This window comes from Chlamydomonas reinhardtii, chromosome 3 (assembly GCF_000002595.2).
Source record: "Chlamydomonas reinhardtii strain CC-503 cw92 mt+ chromosome 3, whole genome shotgun sequence".
Lineage (NCBI taxonomy): Eukaryota > Viridiplantae > Chlorophyta > Chlorophyceae > Chlamydomonadales > Chlamydomonadaceae > Chlamydomonas > Chlamydomonas reinhardtii.
The window spans coordinates 98,365-112,743 of NC_057006.1; the positions used below are offsets into that span (position 1 = coordinate 98,365).

The 14,379-nt window shown below is 61.5% G+C and overlaps 4 protein-coding genes across 4 annotated transcripts; 2 read left to right on the top strand and 2 right to left on the bottom strand.

The window, feature by feature from the left end:
• The first annotated feature begins 11 nt into the window (after positions 1-11).
• CHLRE_03g143927v5 (uncharacterized protein) lies at positions 12-5,043 on the top strand. The gene is made up of 8 exons (XM_043060359.1): positions 12-180; positions 372-1,075; positions 1,199-1,296; positions 1,445-1,552; positions 1,907-1,954; positions 2,180-2,266; positions 3,373-3,498; positions 3,796-5,043. The coding sequence occupies exons 1-8, from the start codon at positions 137-139 to the stop codon at positions 3,913-3,915; spliced, it is 1,335 nt and encodes a 444-aa protein (XP_042925488.1). The 5' UTR covers positions 12-136; the 3' UTR covers positions 3,916-5,043.
• A 182-nt stretch (positions 5,044-5,225) lies between these two features.
• Positions 5,226-8,331, bottom strand: CHLRE_03g143947v5 (uncharacterized protein). The gene is made up of 5 exons (XM_001695598.2): positions 8,137-8,331; positions 7,755-7,886; positions 7,464-7,595; positions 6,732-7,046; positions 5,226-6,487 (listed from the first exon to the last, which is right to left on the bottom strand). Exons 1-5 carry the CDS (start codon positions 8,254-8,256, stop codon positions 6,260-6,262), a joined length of 927 nt encoding a protein of 308 aa, XP_001695650.1. The 5' UTR covers positions 8,257-8,331; the 3' UTR covers positions 5,226-6,259.
• Positions 8,332-8,428: 97 nt separating this feature from the next.
• CHLRE_03g143967v5 (uncharacterized protein) lies at positions 8,429-10,216 on the top strand. Its single transcript, XM_001695703.2, has 4 exons — positions 8,429-8,583; positions 8,798-8,886; positions 9,106-9,210; positions 9,379-10,216. Exons 1-4 carry the CDS (start codon positions 8,535-8,537, stop codon positions 9,532-9,534), a joined length of 399 nt encoding a protein of 132 aa, XP_001695755.1. The 5' UTR covers positions 8,429-8,534; the 3' UTR covers positions 9,535-10,216.
• A 19-nt stretch (positions 10,217-10,235) lies between these two features.
• Positions 10,236-13,951, bottom strand: CHLRE_03g143987v5 (uncharacterized protein). Its single transcript, XM_043060360.1, has 4 exons — positions 13,467-13,951; positions 13,101-13,206; positions 12,735-12,981; positions 10,236-12,560 (listed from the first exon to the last, which is right to left on the bottom strand). The coding sequence occupies exons 1-4, from the start codon at positions 13,532-13,534 to the stop codon at positions 12,097-12,099; spliced, it is 885 nt and encodes a 294-aa protein (XP_042925489.1). The 5' UTR covers positions 13,535-13,951; the 3' UTR covers positions 10,236-12,096.
• Positions 13,952-14,379: the final 428 nt, after the last annotated feature.

Sequence of the window (14,379 nt, forward strand, 5' to 3'; positions counted from 1 at the left end):
CTGTACAACGAATCGCATAAGTGAGGGTGCTTGGCGTCGGCACACAACAGCCTGCTGCTGAACGGGCTGGCACTTGCTCCCTTTGGCACGTGAAGCAAATAGAAGTAATTGTTATACCTGGCGAATCAGCAGCAGCATGTCGAACCGCGGGCGTGGGCGTGGCAACGGTAGCGCTTACCGGTGCGAGCCCTCGCTTGGCGCGCTCACGACTACGTGCTGTTGTTGCAGAGAGACCTCCCCAGCTACCGTTGTCATCGAGATCTTCTTTGCTTTGCCATGTCCTGCACCCAGCGGGGTTGTCTACTTGCAGGGCTAGGGGGCTAGCATGCCCAAGCTCGCTCTGCCCACCTCGCCTGCCCTTCGACGCGCAGATCCTATGACGACTATGATGATTCGTACGCGTCGCCCGGGCCTAGGTCTGGGCGTAGTGGGGGCGGTGGCAGGGGTTATCGGGGCATTGGTGGGGACTCCAGCTACTTCCTGCAGTACGGCAACGCGGGTCCCCACGGCGGGCCTCACGGCGGATTGCATGGAGGGCCGCACGGAGGGCCCTATGGCGGGCCGCCAGGACGCGGCCCGCCCCGTGCCCCCTACACCGCCCCCCAGTACCAGCTGGTGTACGTGGAGCAGCAGCAGCAGCAGCAGCAACAACAGCTGCAGCAGCCGCCCCAGCCGCACCCGCACTACCGGGCCTACCCCTACCAGTACCGGCAGCAGCAACAACAGCACAGCAGTGGGCGCAACAGCTACGAGGGAAACCGCATCTACAGCGCGGGCGGCGGCGCGATCAGTGGGCGGTCCCGGCCGCAATTCACGCCGCCGCCGGTGGTGGCTGCAGCGGCCGCCTCCGCCGCCGCATCTGTGGGGGGCGGAGCCATTATGCCCGTAGGTGACAGGACGCCTCGCCCCGCTACACTGCCCCGGGCACCCCTGACCACCTCAGCGGGGTCTGGCACCGGCTCCGTGACCCCGCGGCAGTCCACGGCCGCCGCCGCAGCAGCAGCCGCCATCGACCCGGACGCGCCCAACAACACCTCCTTCATGACGCCCGTGTTCCCGCAGCCGCCACGCACACGTACGTACGGGGTGGGGGGAAAGGTTGCTTTTGTTCCGTAGGCGTGATCCATCCGTGATGGATGGGGGTGAATGAGATGCAAGGGGGGCTGACCATACCCCGTCTGTCGCCGTCCCATACCAGGCACTGACAGCTGCAGCGCCTGGGCCTTGATGGTAGAGGCGAGCTGCCAGCAGCTGGAAGCGGTGGTGGGGCCGTTCCTGGAGGGGGCACTCATGGAGGTGAGGCAGGGAGGAGGCAGGTAGCTGCTGGATTTGGCCGTGCGGGCAGGGGGCTGGACTTCCCGACCAGGTTTGGTGGGCTGCGACAGATGCCATTAGGGGCGCGTGTAACTGCATCGTCTGCTACCTCCCCTTCCACCTCCCACAGCTGTTTGGCGAGTCCTGGGAGCGCGAGCTGTTCGGACTTGACCTGACGCTGCCGCCCTTCTCCGCGGCGGCGTGTGCGGCGCTGGTGGCCAAGTGCAAGCAGCTGCATGTGAGTGCGATGGGTGGGTAGCTGGGCAGTCCAATGGCGCTCGGGTACAGCCAGAGCGTTAGGCTGGCTGCGGATAGGTCCGGGCCTTACGTCATTGAGCTTCAAGCCGCGCCCAAGCCAAGCCCTGCACCGTCTTGCCTCCTCGATATTAGGACTTGCCCTGGCCCGCCCCGAGCCCCTGCCCCCCCTCCCCTCTTTTGCATTGGGTTCGATGTAGTTTGGGATGGTATCTACAATCTCCCCGGGCCACGTTATACTATCCGCTGCTCCCCACTGAACGTCGGCATCTGCAAACGTGATTTAATCACTCCGTTCTCAATGAACGGCTACCCCCCATCCCATCTTCCACCTCAGGAGAAGCTGCCTATCACCATCCATAAGCGGGTGGAGGCGGTGGCCCAGGTGCGCGCGCCTACGCCAAGGGCAAACTGGGTGTTGCGTGGACGGCTACGAAGCAGATGTGGTGGTGTTGGCAGGCCGATCACGGGGCAAACTGATGCTGACCACCGCAACGGTAGTACTGCATCACTGTGCGGCTCCCATGAGCCGCGCCCCACAGCCCGCCCCCCCCCTCCCCCATCACTCCGTTTCCCTATGAACGGCTGCCTCCTACCTTGCACCCGCTAGGCCACTGAGTCGCTCAAGTCGTCTCCCGGTTCCCTGGCGCCCGAGGACGTGACGGCGGCGCACACGGCCATGCGCGGCATGCTACACGTGAGGGGCAGAGGGCGGGAAGGTATTGTCGAACCTAGCTTAATACCAATCCAGACGGAAGGCCGGAGCGGGGCTGTGGGCTGTGCTGAGGCGAGGGCCGCGCAGGGGGACCCTATTGGCAGGTTTGGGGGCTTTCGCGGGTGCTGGTTACATCGACTTGCCCACCCCACGTGCCGCCCCCCGCCTCCACGTCCGCCGCCGCGTACGTTGCCTGCTAACACATAGGTTGCTGTACCGCGCCCCGGGGTATTGTATGCGTTATTCCCGGGGTGGGCACGGCGGCGGGAGCTCTCCGGAGCCCCGTCGTGCCTGCTAGCTTCTCCCTCCCCGCGCGTCCCCGTGTGTGAGCGTGATGTGTGTCCCCATGCATGCGCCGATCGTGGTGCTTAGTCGTTCTGCCCCTGAATTTATTATTACTGCATTTACAACTGCCCCATAATGTACTTTACGTCTCCTGCACGCACGGCACTTCATTGCACTTAGCTAGCAGGGTCGGGTATTGTTCGCGTGCTACTTGCGCTGCGCCTGACCGCCCCCTGCCTCTGCCCCACTCCGTGCATGCGTAACATGGTATCCGGTGCGGCGCCTGCGCTTGCAGCGCGCAGGCGAGTACAGAGCAAGCCGGGCTTAGGAAAGTTCAGCGGAGGCCGCGTTGCACTCGCATCTGCATACACATCCGAGCGCTACTGAGCTATACGCGATTGCTTTACTGAAGCTACGACGACACGATTAACCTGCTTAGAATAGTTGTAGGACAAATGGGAGAGCAGCAGGAGCAACATTTGGAGGGTCTACGCGCTGGACCTGGCTGCTGGACTTCACTGACATCGGTAACAACGTGCCTGCTGTACTACTAATGCTGGCTACGCCTTCGCTTCTTAAGTCGTCATGAATGTAACCCCACATCCAATAACGGCTTGCCCACGCATCATGCCTGGACCCCTTGCTCCCCTGCGCATCATTGAGTATGGTGACATCATTCTCCCCCCTCCTCAACATCAGCGCGTCTTAATTACCGTAATCATGCATGGAATCCCCCCATGTTCCGCAAGATGGTCTACCGTCTACCACTTCCTTAACTAATCATGAATGTAACCCCCCCCCAGGACTGCATCAAGGCCGCCAAGATGCCCAGCCTGCTGGGCGCTGGCTCGCGGCAATGGCGGGCCTTCTGCCTGGAGCTGCTGCCGCACGCCGAATCGGCCCTGCTCTACTACGACATGCTGCTGGCGGTGAGGCGGAGGAGTGCTGGGGGGGGGGGGGGCGGAGGTTGGGTGCAAAAGCGGGGGCAAGGGTTTGATGAAGTGTGCAGCACAACAACAAGTAGGGCCAAGTGCCGGAACTAGTTTGCGTTATGATGCTAATGAGACATGCACCAGCTGTCGTGCACTCGCTGAGTAAGACACGCTTTTGTACATGCCATCGTGCTGCCCGCACCCCCCATATTGCTGTTCCCCAAGAGGGTCTTCCATCTACCACTTTCTTAATTAATCATGGATGTAACCCCCCCACCCCGTTTCACTGTCCAGGACTGCACCGATGCCGCCACTGCGCGGCAACACGTGCGGGCCGCATCGGCCGCCGAGGAGGGTGGCGCAGCAGCACTGCCAGCACCCGCCGCAGCAGCCACTGCGGCCGCCACGCCGTGAGGTGAAGGCGAGGACAAGCCGTCTGCTGTACAGGCACAGCTGTTGCTGGCGGTTTGCGTGGCGTGCTTGAAGGGTTCGAGTGTGGGTGCGGCGTGTGCCTGCCATCGATGACAGTATGGGCCCCGCATGCGCGTGTGGTGGCTTTGAGCCGTTCACGTCTTGGGTATTTTGAGGATGGCATCAAGGAGTGTACACGTCTTTTGTTCCGGCGTCATTCGTGGCGGCCAGCATTCAAGCAGCACATGCTTAAAGTGCTGTGCAGCTTTAGAGCTCAAGTTACGCTCTAGTTGGTGAAGAAGGGGCTATGGGCCACGGGACAATGCGCAAGTGCTACCGCCTGTCAACACATGTTGAGGGTGTGACCTTGCCTGCATCGGAGTGCACCGGCGACTACATGCTCGCGGAGAGGGTGGGGCAATGTGGGAGTGATGTGCATAGAGACATGCTGCCGCAGGAACGTGCCTCGTACGAGGGGAAATAATGGGCCTAGACGATTATTTAATTGCAGGGAAACGCAGAGACGAATGCAATACAGTAGTTGTGTTATATGGGCCACCCGAGCCTCCGGTTGTGGCGAGGCAGGAAGGCACGGAGGCAGGAAGGGACTCATCACCGCCTGACATGAGGAGGGACTGCCACGGTCGGCGGCGCTCACGCGCCCCAACCCTGGCGATTGAGGGGGCGCACGACAGGGCGGTGGTGGTGACGGCGGTGACAGCGACGGGCGCGGCCGGGGAGGTGCAGGAGGACGCAGGGGCGCGCCCGGCGCAGCGGTGCGAGCGGCAGCGGCGGCGGCAGGTGCTGCCGCCTGCGCTGCCGCTGCAGCTGCTGTGCAGCAGGGCGGCGGCGCATATGGCTAGATAGAGACCGAGTTTCTACACATGCCGTCCGGCTGAGTACGTCGACGAGGGCAGGCCGCTTACGCGGCCGATAGCCCGCATACACCCCGCCACCGATCCCAAGTGGTCGACACGCATAGGGCGAAGGCGGTCCCGTTGCCCAATGGTGGCCGCTCCGTGCGGGTGGGGCGCGGCCCCTGGACTATGGGGGAACCCTCTTGGGGACCCTAGGCAGGGGGGGGGGGGTAGGAAACAAAGTGCCAGACCCCATGTGCCCCGAAATCCCCCGGGACCCCCCTTGAGGGGACGACGGACAAAACCTTGTTGTTCAGGGGTTAAAACCCCTCCATTTTATACCAAAGTGGTGTCAATCGACTCCTCTTGACGAGGACTATCACTCCGTGCCATCAGCGGTCCTGACAGCGAATTGGCAACGGGTGCGCAGGGCGGCGACCCCAGGTACCCGCCGTGGGTCCCGTTACCTCCCAACTCGCCTGGCGACATCCGCCGTGACCCCGACTCATCTGGCAGCAACGGCGCGCCTTCCTACCCGCCGTAAGTGCTGGTGTTGTCATGCTATGTAAACTGTGTAAGTTAAATGGGAGTGGCGCAGATTGCGTGCACATGCGCGTGCTGGGGTGTGTGTACGGCCCCGTATGAGCGCTCAACATGCGGTGATATGAACAGTCTATGTGCACATACATCGTGAATGCTTTCTCCCCCAGGTGGAGCGCCTGGCTCTCCCCATCTGTCCCTTCGTGAGTGCCTTCGTCATCGGGTGTCTGCACGAAGCACCGTTTGCTGCTCTGTGCATAACATGAGTGCCGTTCCTATGTCATCCCACATTTCTCTATACCCTGCGCTTCCGGGTACCAGATGCACCCATGCCGTTTTCGGAGAAGATGAAAAGGCCGCAGTGCATGTACCACATTGTAACCACGTAGCCACACAGTCCGGGCTCGGAATGGAGCCTTGGGCCCATTGCGGTAGGCTCGTCGTAAACAAGGGCCCAGGTTGGCAAATGGTATGGCCGGGATGTGCTAGCAGCGCCATGCCCTATTGTATTGTTACAGCGGCTTAGTGAAGCTCCCAAGACAATGTGGTTGGGAGGCCGAACATCTCTATACGCTTGATGCTATTGTACAAGACCCACTCTATCGCCCACTTTGGCGAATGCACCGGGGGCGCTTCATGCCAATAAAGACAACACATTCTGCCATGTCGACCACGCCCCTTGGGAGGGCACGGCAAGCGCCAAGGACGCGCTACAACTGTACGGTACAACTGTCACCATGTCCGACGCCGTCCATTCTTCCATTCGACACGCATACCTTTTCACACACCAGGAACCGAGCACCCGACAACACGGGCTTTGGAACTACGCTATGTGGGGTGTCTTGATCGCGATGTGCCTGCTGAGCACCGTTCTGGTCAGCTTGGACAAGTAGACAGCCTGAACTGCTCACGGGTCCAGCAGCCGGCCACACACACGCCCCACTGACCCATCAGCTCAGGCCCCAGCCCCGCGCCTTCTGCTGGCTGTTGCCCCGCTGTGCCTTGGGCGCCTTGATGCCACCACCCGGCTGCTGCTGCTGCCGGCCCGCCTCCCCTGCCTGCTGGCCCGCTGTGTCCCAGTGCAGCCGCGCGAGACGGATCTCCAGCGGGGCAGTGGGCGCTAGGCGGCGCTCCACCTCGCGCCGCTCGTCCGCGGTCAGCTGCCGGAACACGTTGATCTGAGCGGGCAGGGGGCCACGCGGGAGTGGGGTGGTGGTGCGAGAGTCGGGGTCGAGGGCATGCGTGCCATGCAGGTGCAGCGGATGAGGCTTGGGCGCCCGCCGACCTCCAGCCCGGGTCTTGCTCCAGTCAACCCGCCAGGACCTGCGTCTGCTGCTTAGCTGCTACCGCAGCCGCTTTTACGCCAACGGCTCCACCGGCCAGTGCGACCGGTCGCGCGAGCGCACACACCCAGCCACCCACCTCTTTGATGCGGGTGCGGTCCAGATTGAAGGTGATCATGTCCACACCGCGCACCAGGTTGTTGTGGTAGGAGGGCGGCCCGGAGGCGGCGGCGGACGAGGCGGCGCCCGAGGAGCTGCCGGCGAGGGACAGGCCCGACAGCGCACTGGCGGCGACTGTGGGCGGCGACACGCGGCCGCCCGTACTCAGCCAGGAGCTGGGGGAGGCCACTGCAGCTGCCGCTGCCGCTGCCACCGCGGGCGCCTCCAGCTGTGTGCCGCAGCTGACCCAGGACACGTACACCTTGTGTGTGTCGCACACAGCCACCTCCTCCACCTGGCCAGGGGGGATAGCCGTTAATGGGGAACGGAGTGAGTTTCGAGTGCAGGTTCGGGCTTAGTAGGTGCGGTTTCGGGTTCAGGGTCCAGGGGTCAGGGTGCAGGGTCAGGTCGGCCCGTGCTGTGTAAGGCATCAGTCAGGTTCAACCCGGTGCAGGTTGCCGCGGTGCATGTAAACCACATGTGTGGGCCGGACCCAATAGGGAGGCCATGCAACGTCAGGGATCGTAGGACTGACAGCTGCTAAGAGGCCGCGAGCACAGGCGTCACCGTGCGCGCCTTTGGCCCGGCAGCTTGCCCACGTGCCCGGCCACAGCTGCACCACAGACGCCGTTGCGCCTCACCGAGTGCGCCGAGGCCCCTGCCTGCGCCCTGCGCCCTTGCATGCTCCTTCAGCAGCTGCCCTCCCACCCACCCGCATGAAGTAGTCTGGGTACATCGTCCGCAGCTCTGTGACCAGGGCCTTGAAGGCGCGGGGGCCCACAGTGATGCCAGTGGACGTCTCGGTGGCGCCGTGCAGCGCCGCAGCGCCGCCGCCCGCCCAAGCCTGGAGGAACCCACAGGCCACAGTCACAGGCCAGGCAATGAGGTGAGGGCATGTCAAACAAGGAATCTTACACATGCGCGCTAACCAAGCAATCCGCGAAGGGTCCTTCGGGTACATTGCTGGACGGCACTGCAGTCTGCAAAGCGGCGACGGCCTCACCGCGGGGCTGCACATGTCCCTGTGCACGAAGTTGGGCTCCAGCAGCTTGTCGCATGCGGACAGCTCCCCCCGGCTCCACACGGCGTCATAGTAGCTATGACAATGCGTGACCATTTCGGCCACACGCCAGTCCTGTGGTCATTAGACCAGTCAGTCTCGTTAGGGCTGGGGGCCGCATCAGGTCACTGGGCCTGTCCAGGCGAAGGGGCCAGGCACTCGTCGCGTTCGGGTTACGTACGCGCTTCGTCTCCATTTGTGTCACGCACAGCTCTGTTAAACCGCATGATGCCGCCCACTATTCCGAAAGGCGCACAACCGAAAAGCAAGGTGCCTACAGCTTTGCGCATGCATTCCGCGTTCCATGCCCGCTGATTGATCTAACCTTGATCTCTTCCTTGAATGCGACAACGGACACGGCGCCTGCGCGAACGCTGCGCCGTGGGCGTTGCTCGGCAGCGCAACGCAAGCGTGCAGAGTGGGGCCTCGCGGCTAGGAGCGCCATTTCGTATTGCTTTTAATTTGGATACCTACGGTACTGGACAGTGCCTGCCGCAAGCCTTGCAAGGTTTTGACAAGTTAAAGGTTGCTTCAATCTGGCTTGCTGACTCGGCACAGGCTGACGGTTGGCGACGATCGGAACACAAGCGATCCTCGGCTCCATATATCCGACACAAATAAATACACAGCAAAATACGGCCAAGTTTAACTCATCACACCAAGAGTCGACTTCAAACGATTTGGGACTGCGTTTTGACAACAAGCCAGTTTCTTTTACAACAAATGATGGAGCTCCTACACCCTACTGCGGCACCCAAGGTGCAGCACAAGGGTAAGCTCACGAGCAGGGAATCGGCAGGGTTCCGGACGGTTGCGTCGACAGGGTTCCGGCGCAGCAACGTAGCTGACAGCCGCGAAACTCATCGCGACGTCGCTTCGCATGCATGGGGCATGGTATCCTCGCGTGCAAAGTTGCGTTCACGCGTGCTGTCGAAAGTTTCTATCGTGTGCGATGTGTCCGCTCCCGGTGTCAATTCCTTGCGCAGACAAGCTCGCTGAGACCAAGAAGCAGGAGGCTGCCGTTCACGAGGCACTTAAGGCGCAGCAGAAGGAGGCCAAGATTGCCAAGGAGCAGGCAAGTGATATTTCCCCCGGAACCTGACGCGGCTGGCTGGGCCCGCCGTGTAGTGCCGTGTAAGCGGTTGTTGCGGCAACAGAATGTAATCTCCATAGGGCCTGTGGAACGTGTGCGCACTTACGATGGCTGGGGGTGTGACAGCGTCAGCCAAAACCCGGTACAACCGGGGGAAGGCTTGTGTAACACGCCACCCGCCCTTTCGAGCCGACCCTGCAGAAGCGGCACGAGGAGTCTCACTCCTTCAAGGAAGAGCGCGAGTACAACCTGGAGCTGGACCCCGAGGGCAAGCACTCAAAGCGCGCCGTCAAGGAGCAGCGAGAGGTGGGTGGTGGTCTCACACCTGGCATGCACGGTGGCTTGCGAGATGGTCATCTCATGTCTTGTCCTATCTAAGCTCCAGGGCTGCCGCGTTGGCTTTGAATCTCCAGTTATATTTCCCTCTACGCTGCTCTCAAACCCCTTGCACCCCGAAATCCCCGCTCCTCCCAGCTGCTGAAACACGCGGAGAAGGCCGCGACGGGCGCCATGTGCCAGCACGGCGTGCAGCGCTGCAAGATCTGTTTCCCGCGTGCCAGCGAGAAAGAGAAGCACCATGAGCACGAGCGCGGCCCGGCCCGCGGCGCAGAGGATGAGGCGGACGCGTAGGCGTCACAGATGGATGGTCGTCAGCCTGTACCACGAACGGGCCTCGTGAGGCTCAACCGAGTCGCGTAGACGGCACCCGGCACGCTAGATGACGGTGGCGACCTTGGCTGGTGCGCTGCATCCAGGGACACTAACGTAGTCAGTTATGCACGCAGTATGAAAGCCCACGCCTCCATGCATACACATTGAAGCACGGCAGACTGGACCGGCATCGCTTTATTTTGAAATGAATGTGCAGCGCAAAGCGGTGACTTGGCGCTCGGAGGCGTATGAGCAGGACGTGCGTGTGCATTACACGACGTGTCAATCATGACAGCAGTCCAGAGGTACCATATTGGGTCACATACCATAACCCAGACGATTTTGGCAACTGCCATGCGAAGCTACCTGCCCCTGCTTATGCTCGGGGTACTTCGCATGGACCATGCGCATGGCGATGCATGTACACGGATCAAGTGTGGACGTTGTGGGTTGCCTGCGCCTTCTGTTGCTTTCATGAATGGATACACAAGGAATGGAATGGTGGGCGGGTTTAAAGCCTGAGAAGGGCTTGTTGTCGCTCAGTGTCGCTGTCACAAGGCCACCGCCGCCTCACGTCATCAGTACTGCACGGTACTTATCCCGGGCGCTGAGGGGCTTAGTGGGCAATACATCAGCTGGGGTCGTGTAAGCACAATCAACCCCAAGAGCCTCCCCTGCCCAAGAGTGCCGCGTTGCCATTGTCATCTGCATTGGTTGCACGAGGGACCTGCTGACGCAGCTCACAAGCACCCCTGCTCATAAGGGATCGCAGAAGGCGTCTGCTCATGAACCCTTCTCGCTCAAGCTGACAACAAGGGTTGTACACCCGGACAAGAGTTCCCCGGTCACGGGAAAAGGGGCTGAGCCCCTCCACAGTCTGAGGCCGAACAACCTCATCTCCCGGACATAGCCGGGGTCAGTTTGTACAGGCACGTCCCGCCATGCAACTAGCCACGTCCCGCTGTTAAGGCCCACGCCCCCCAACGCGACTAACCGCGTGCAGCTGACTACATACACTCTTGAACGTTAACACAGATGGTCTTCCCGCAGCCGCCGGCCTTTGTCTATCGGCAGCTGTGCAATAACTCGTGGGTGCGGCCCGGCGGTGTGCTGGCGCCCCTGCTGCCGTCCGTGGCGTCCGGAATTCTGTTTCCTCCTCCATGACTTTCTCAGCCTTCTTTCCCGGTTTGGGCGGCAGTGTGCAGAGAACCACATTGTAGCTACAGTCTGTGTTACAACGAAGGATGCTGCAAGGAGCGGACCAGAGCCAGCAAGTGTCCTGAAACAGTGACGCCATCCAGGCAGGGCCAAAATACAAATGACACGCCAGCAGCGCGCAAGTCAAGGGGCCTTCGACCACTAACGTGCAATACACACCCAGTGCCAGTGCCGCTCAGCTGATGCACAGCGCAACATGCACGTACAATTGTCTCCGCACCGGTGCACCCCGCACTAGAGGTTACGCACGCCCACCTCGACAGCATGAATGATGGGATTAGCCACCGCCAGTGCGGGTGGGGTGCGGCGCCTAAACCATGGGGGCGCGGCCCTAGGGCCCCGGTTAACCCCCGCGACCAGGAGAAGATGAAAAGGCCGCGGTATGCATAGCGCTCCGTGACCGATACACACACGCCACACAGTCAGCCCCTTTCGCAGGGCTGGCACGCGTACTGAGCAGGGAAAATCTCTTTCAGGTTCTCATCGTTCGCTGACTACACTACGATCCTGCCTACAGCTCATCATGCACTCACGTGTGCATGTCTCGTCCACTCGTTCTATCTCTCTCAATCAGCGGCAGCTCCCTTGCACAGTACAGCAGGATTACCGCAAGGCTCTTCATTGTCCGGGGGGCTTCATACATTCGATCGTGCCAACGCGCCTACAACACGAGGGTGCGAACCACACCAGCATGCCAGCCGCGCGCTCACTGCTTACAACGGCAATGGTAGCTTTGACGCATCATGGGTCAAGGCAGCATCATTGGCCGTGCACCTGCACAGCCCCCATTGCCACCTATGCGCTCTCTTTCAGCGCTGGCGCTGACTTAGAGCCTGCAGCCCATTGGTGGTGGGCATACAGGCACTAGCCGCAACCGTGATACCCGCCCGCCACACAGTCCGCCACGGCACTGCAATCAAGGGTTGCAGTGCCGCTAGGGGCGGCAAGCACGCTCACAAGTTCGATACGCTCTCTCACACAAATTCTCTCATACATACACAACCAGTTTAATCACACGTGTCTCTCCCGCGGAGCATACATTGCACCAGCGCAGTCTATGTCTGAAGCGCCGGCGGCGCTCATCTCGTGGCGCCGCCGCAGGAACTCTCGAGGCTTGCGCTGGAGTCGTGGTCATGCCGGGAGCGCAGCTGCCCCTCAGGTCGGGGCTGCTGGTCAACGGGTCAAGTGTCCAACCTGCTGTCAATGAAGTCATACGCTTCCATATCCAATCTGGAGGAACAAGAGGTGTTGATAGCGGGCTGGTGGCGACGATGGCGGGATTGCTGGGCCCGGATGTCCATGTGTCCACATACATGTGCGGCCTCACGCGAACAGCGAGTGCAACGGCGGCAGAGGGTAGGTCGAGGCCGGTGCGCCGGCAGGGTAGGCGGCAAGCGAGGTGGCCGGCGTGTAGTACTGCAGTGGCTGTGGCAGTGGCTGTGGCGCGCTGTGGGCGGCCTCAAGGTGGGGCTGCTGCTGAGGGGTCGCGCAGTGGGGGTGGGGGTGGTGGTAGTGCTGCAGATCGGCCACGTGCATTGACTGCTGCTGCTGCTGCTGGTGCAGCGGTGCCTGCTGGTACTGCTGCAGGTCGGCGGGGTGCACGTCCAGGTAGGGCTGCTGCGCCGAGGTGCCGGCACCGCTGCTGCTGCCGCCGGCCGCACTGACGCGGTGGTGCGGCACCGAGTTGGCCCGGCGGGCGGCGGCGGCTGCCCGCTGTGCCGCCGTGAGTGAGGCCACGTGGGTGGCAGCGTCGTAGCTGGCAAGACCCTCCAGCTGCACCATGTCGCCTGGCGGAGGAAGGAGAGAGGGGCAGACGGGCAAGCGCGAGAGAGTCAGATAGGTAGGCGGCGAAAAAACCTCAATCGCGAGCCAAGCATGCACAGTTCCTGTGGTGTTCAGGGGAGGCGCTGGTAGGAGTCCCTCGTCCTCGTGCGCAACCCTCGCCTCAGCCCCGGCCGCACCTGAGGGCGCCTTGCACTTGAAGCTGCACTCAAACTCGACGTGGGCCGGGATGTTGAACAGCTCGCGCACTTGTTGCCGGAACTTCGCCATGCCCTCGGGGCCTGGCCGCACGCGCATCCTCACCGCCCGACCGCCCAGGCTGACCACCATCACCGGGTCCACTGCAGAGGGGCCGGTCAGCGCAGGCGCCAGGATCTGCTTCCAGTCTGGCAGTGAGGCGTTGCAGAAGCGGCAAGAACGCTCCTCCTGTGGTACCGTGTGCGTAGCGGAGGAGAGGGAAAGGTTGGCCAACCATGTTTCACACAGCGGTCACTACGGCATCCGTGGCACAAAGGCATTTGGGGGTTAGCAGGAAGGACGCCCACCTTGCGGCCCGCCTGCTGCAGCTGCCACCGTGCGAGACACGATGGGTGCACCTTCCGCGGGCACATGCAGGGGTTGCTGAGGATGCCATCGGTACCGAGGCAAATCCTGTGGCAGCAGGCATCGGAGTGTTGGTCGGCAGTTGCGAGTAGTATCTGCCAAGTCCATTGCATTCGCACGACTATTATACATGCTCAGCAGAAGCCCCGGCAGCTCGCGAGCTCGCAGAAGTCCAAACGTTGCGACCCAGCGCGCCGCGCTGCAACTCCGGGCACAACCCGCAGCTGTTCCCCTTTTAATTGCGTTCGCTGCTATTAACAGTACCCTCATTGCTAATGGGTCTGGCCCCATACGCAAGTTCGGCTCACCAGCAGCAAGACTCCTCCTGTTCATCGTGCGCGTGCAAAGTCGCAAGCATTGGCCTATCGCAGTTCATCGCGAATGAATATGAGTGCTAAGTATCGATTTGCAAAATGAGCGGCTCTGTGTTTATGGACTGGAAGGCAACGGGGGCGCAAGAAGACCAAACGGGACCCGTACGACAGCGCACAGGTGGTGCTGCAAGCCAGCAACGCCGGCAACGCGACTACTGGCGTGCAGCTTACTACATACACTCGTGAACATTAACACAGAGACACATCGGAAATGGAATGTCTCAGCAGGAGCCCGAGAGTTGACCAAATTGCAGCAAGTAGCGAACCCCGCTTGTCGACCCGGGCCGTCTAAGCCTGGTGCATTTGAAGCATAATGTTGTAATGTTTACAGCAGTCACCGCGAGTTGAGAAGTGCTGCAGCTGCAGCTCCAGCCGAGAGTCCAGGGCAATTGCTTGGAGACCGATGATGCTCCTAAATGACCTTAAGTCGCGATTGTCTGGGGTGCACTTGTTGCTGATATGCCTGGCCGAGTCTCTATATTGACTCCCGAAAGATGAAAGGCCGCCACTCGTTTGGCCACTCCCTCTTGTTTCGCTACCTTGTGAAAACGACAGCAACCGCATCCACGATACGTTTAGGCGGTCCAGCCTCCACGCCCACGAGGAGCCTTACCATGGATGTGCTCGTGGGCCTGGGCGAGGGGGTGGGGGTGAGGGCACCAGCGGAGGGTCCGGCGAGGGCGGGTCGGGCATCTGTTAGCCGGTGAAGATGCAGGCGATGATGTTGCTGGGCACTGCGGGGGTGATACGAAGTACCAACTCGCATGGCGTTCGCATGTGCGGAGCGGGCAAGGATAGAAGAGCACGATGCCACCCAACCAGCGGCGGCAGTGCGCCCGGCCGGTGC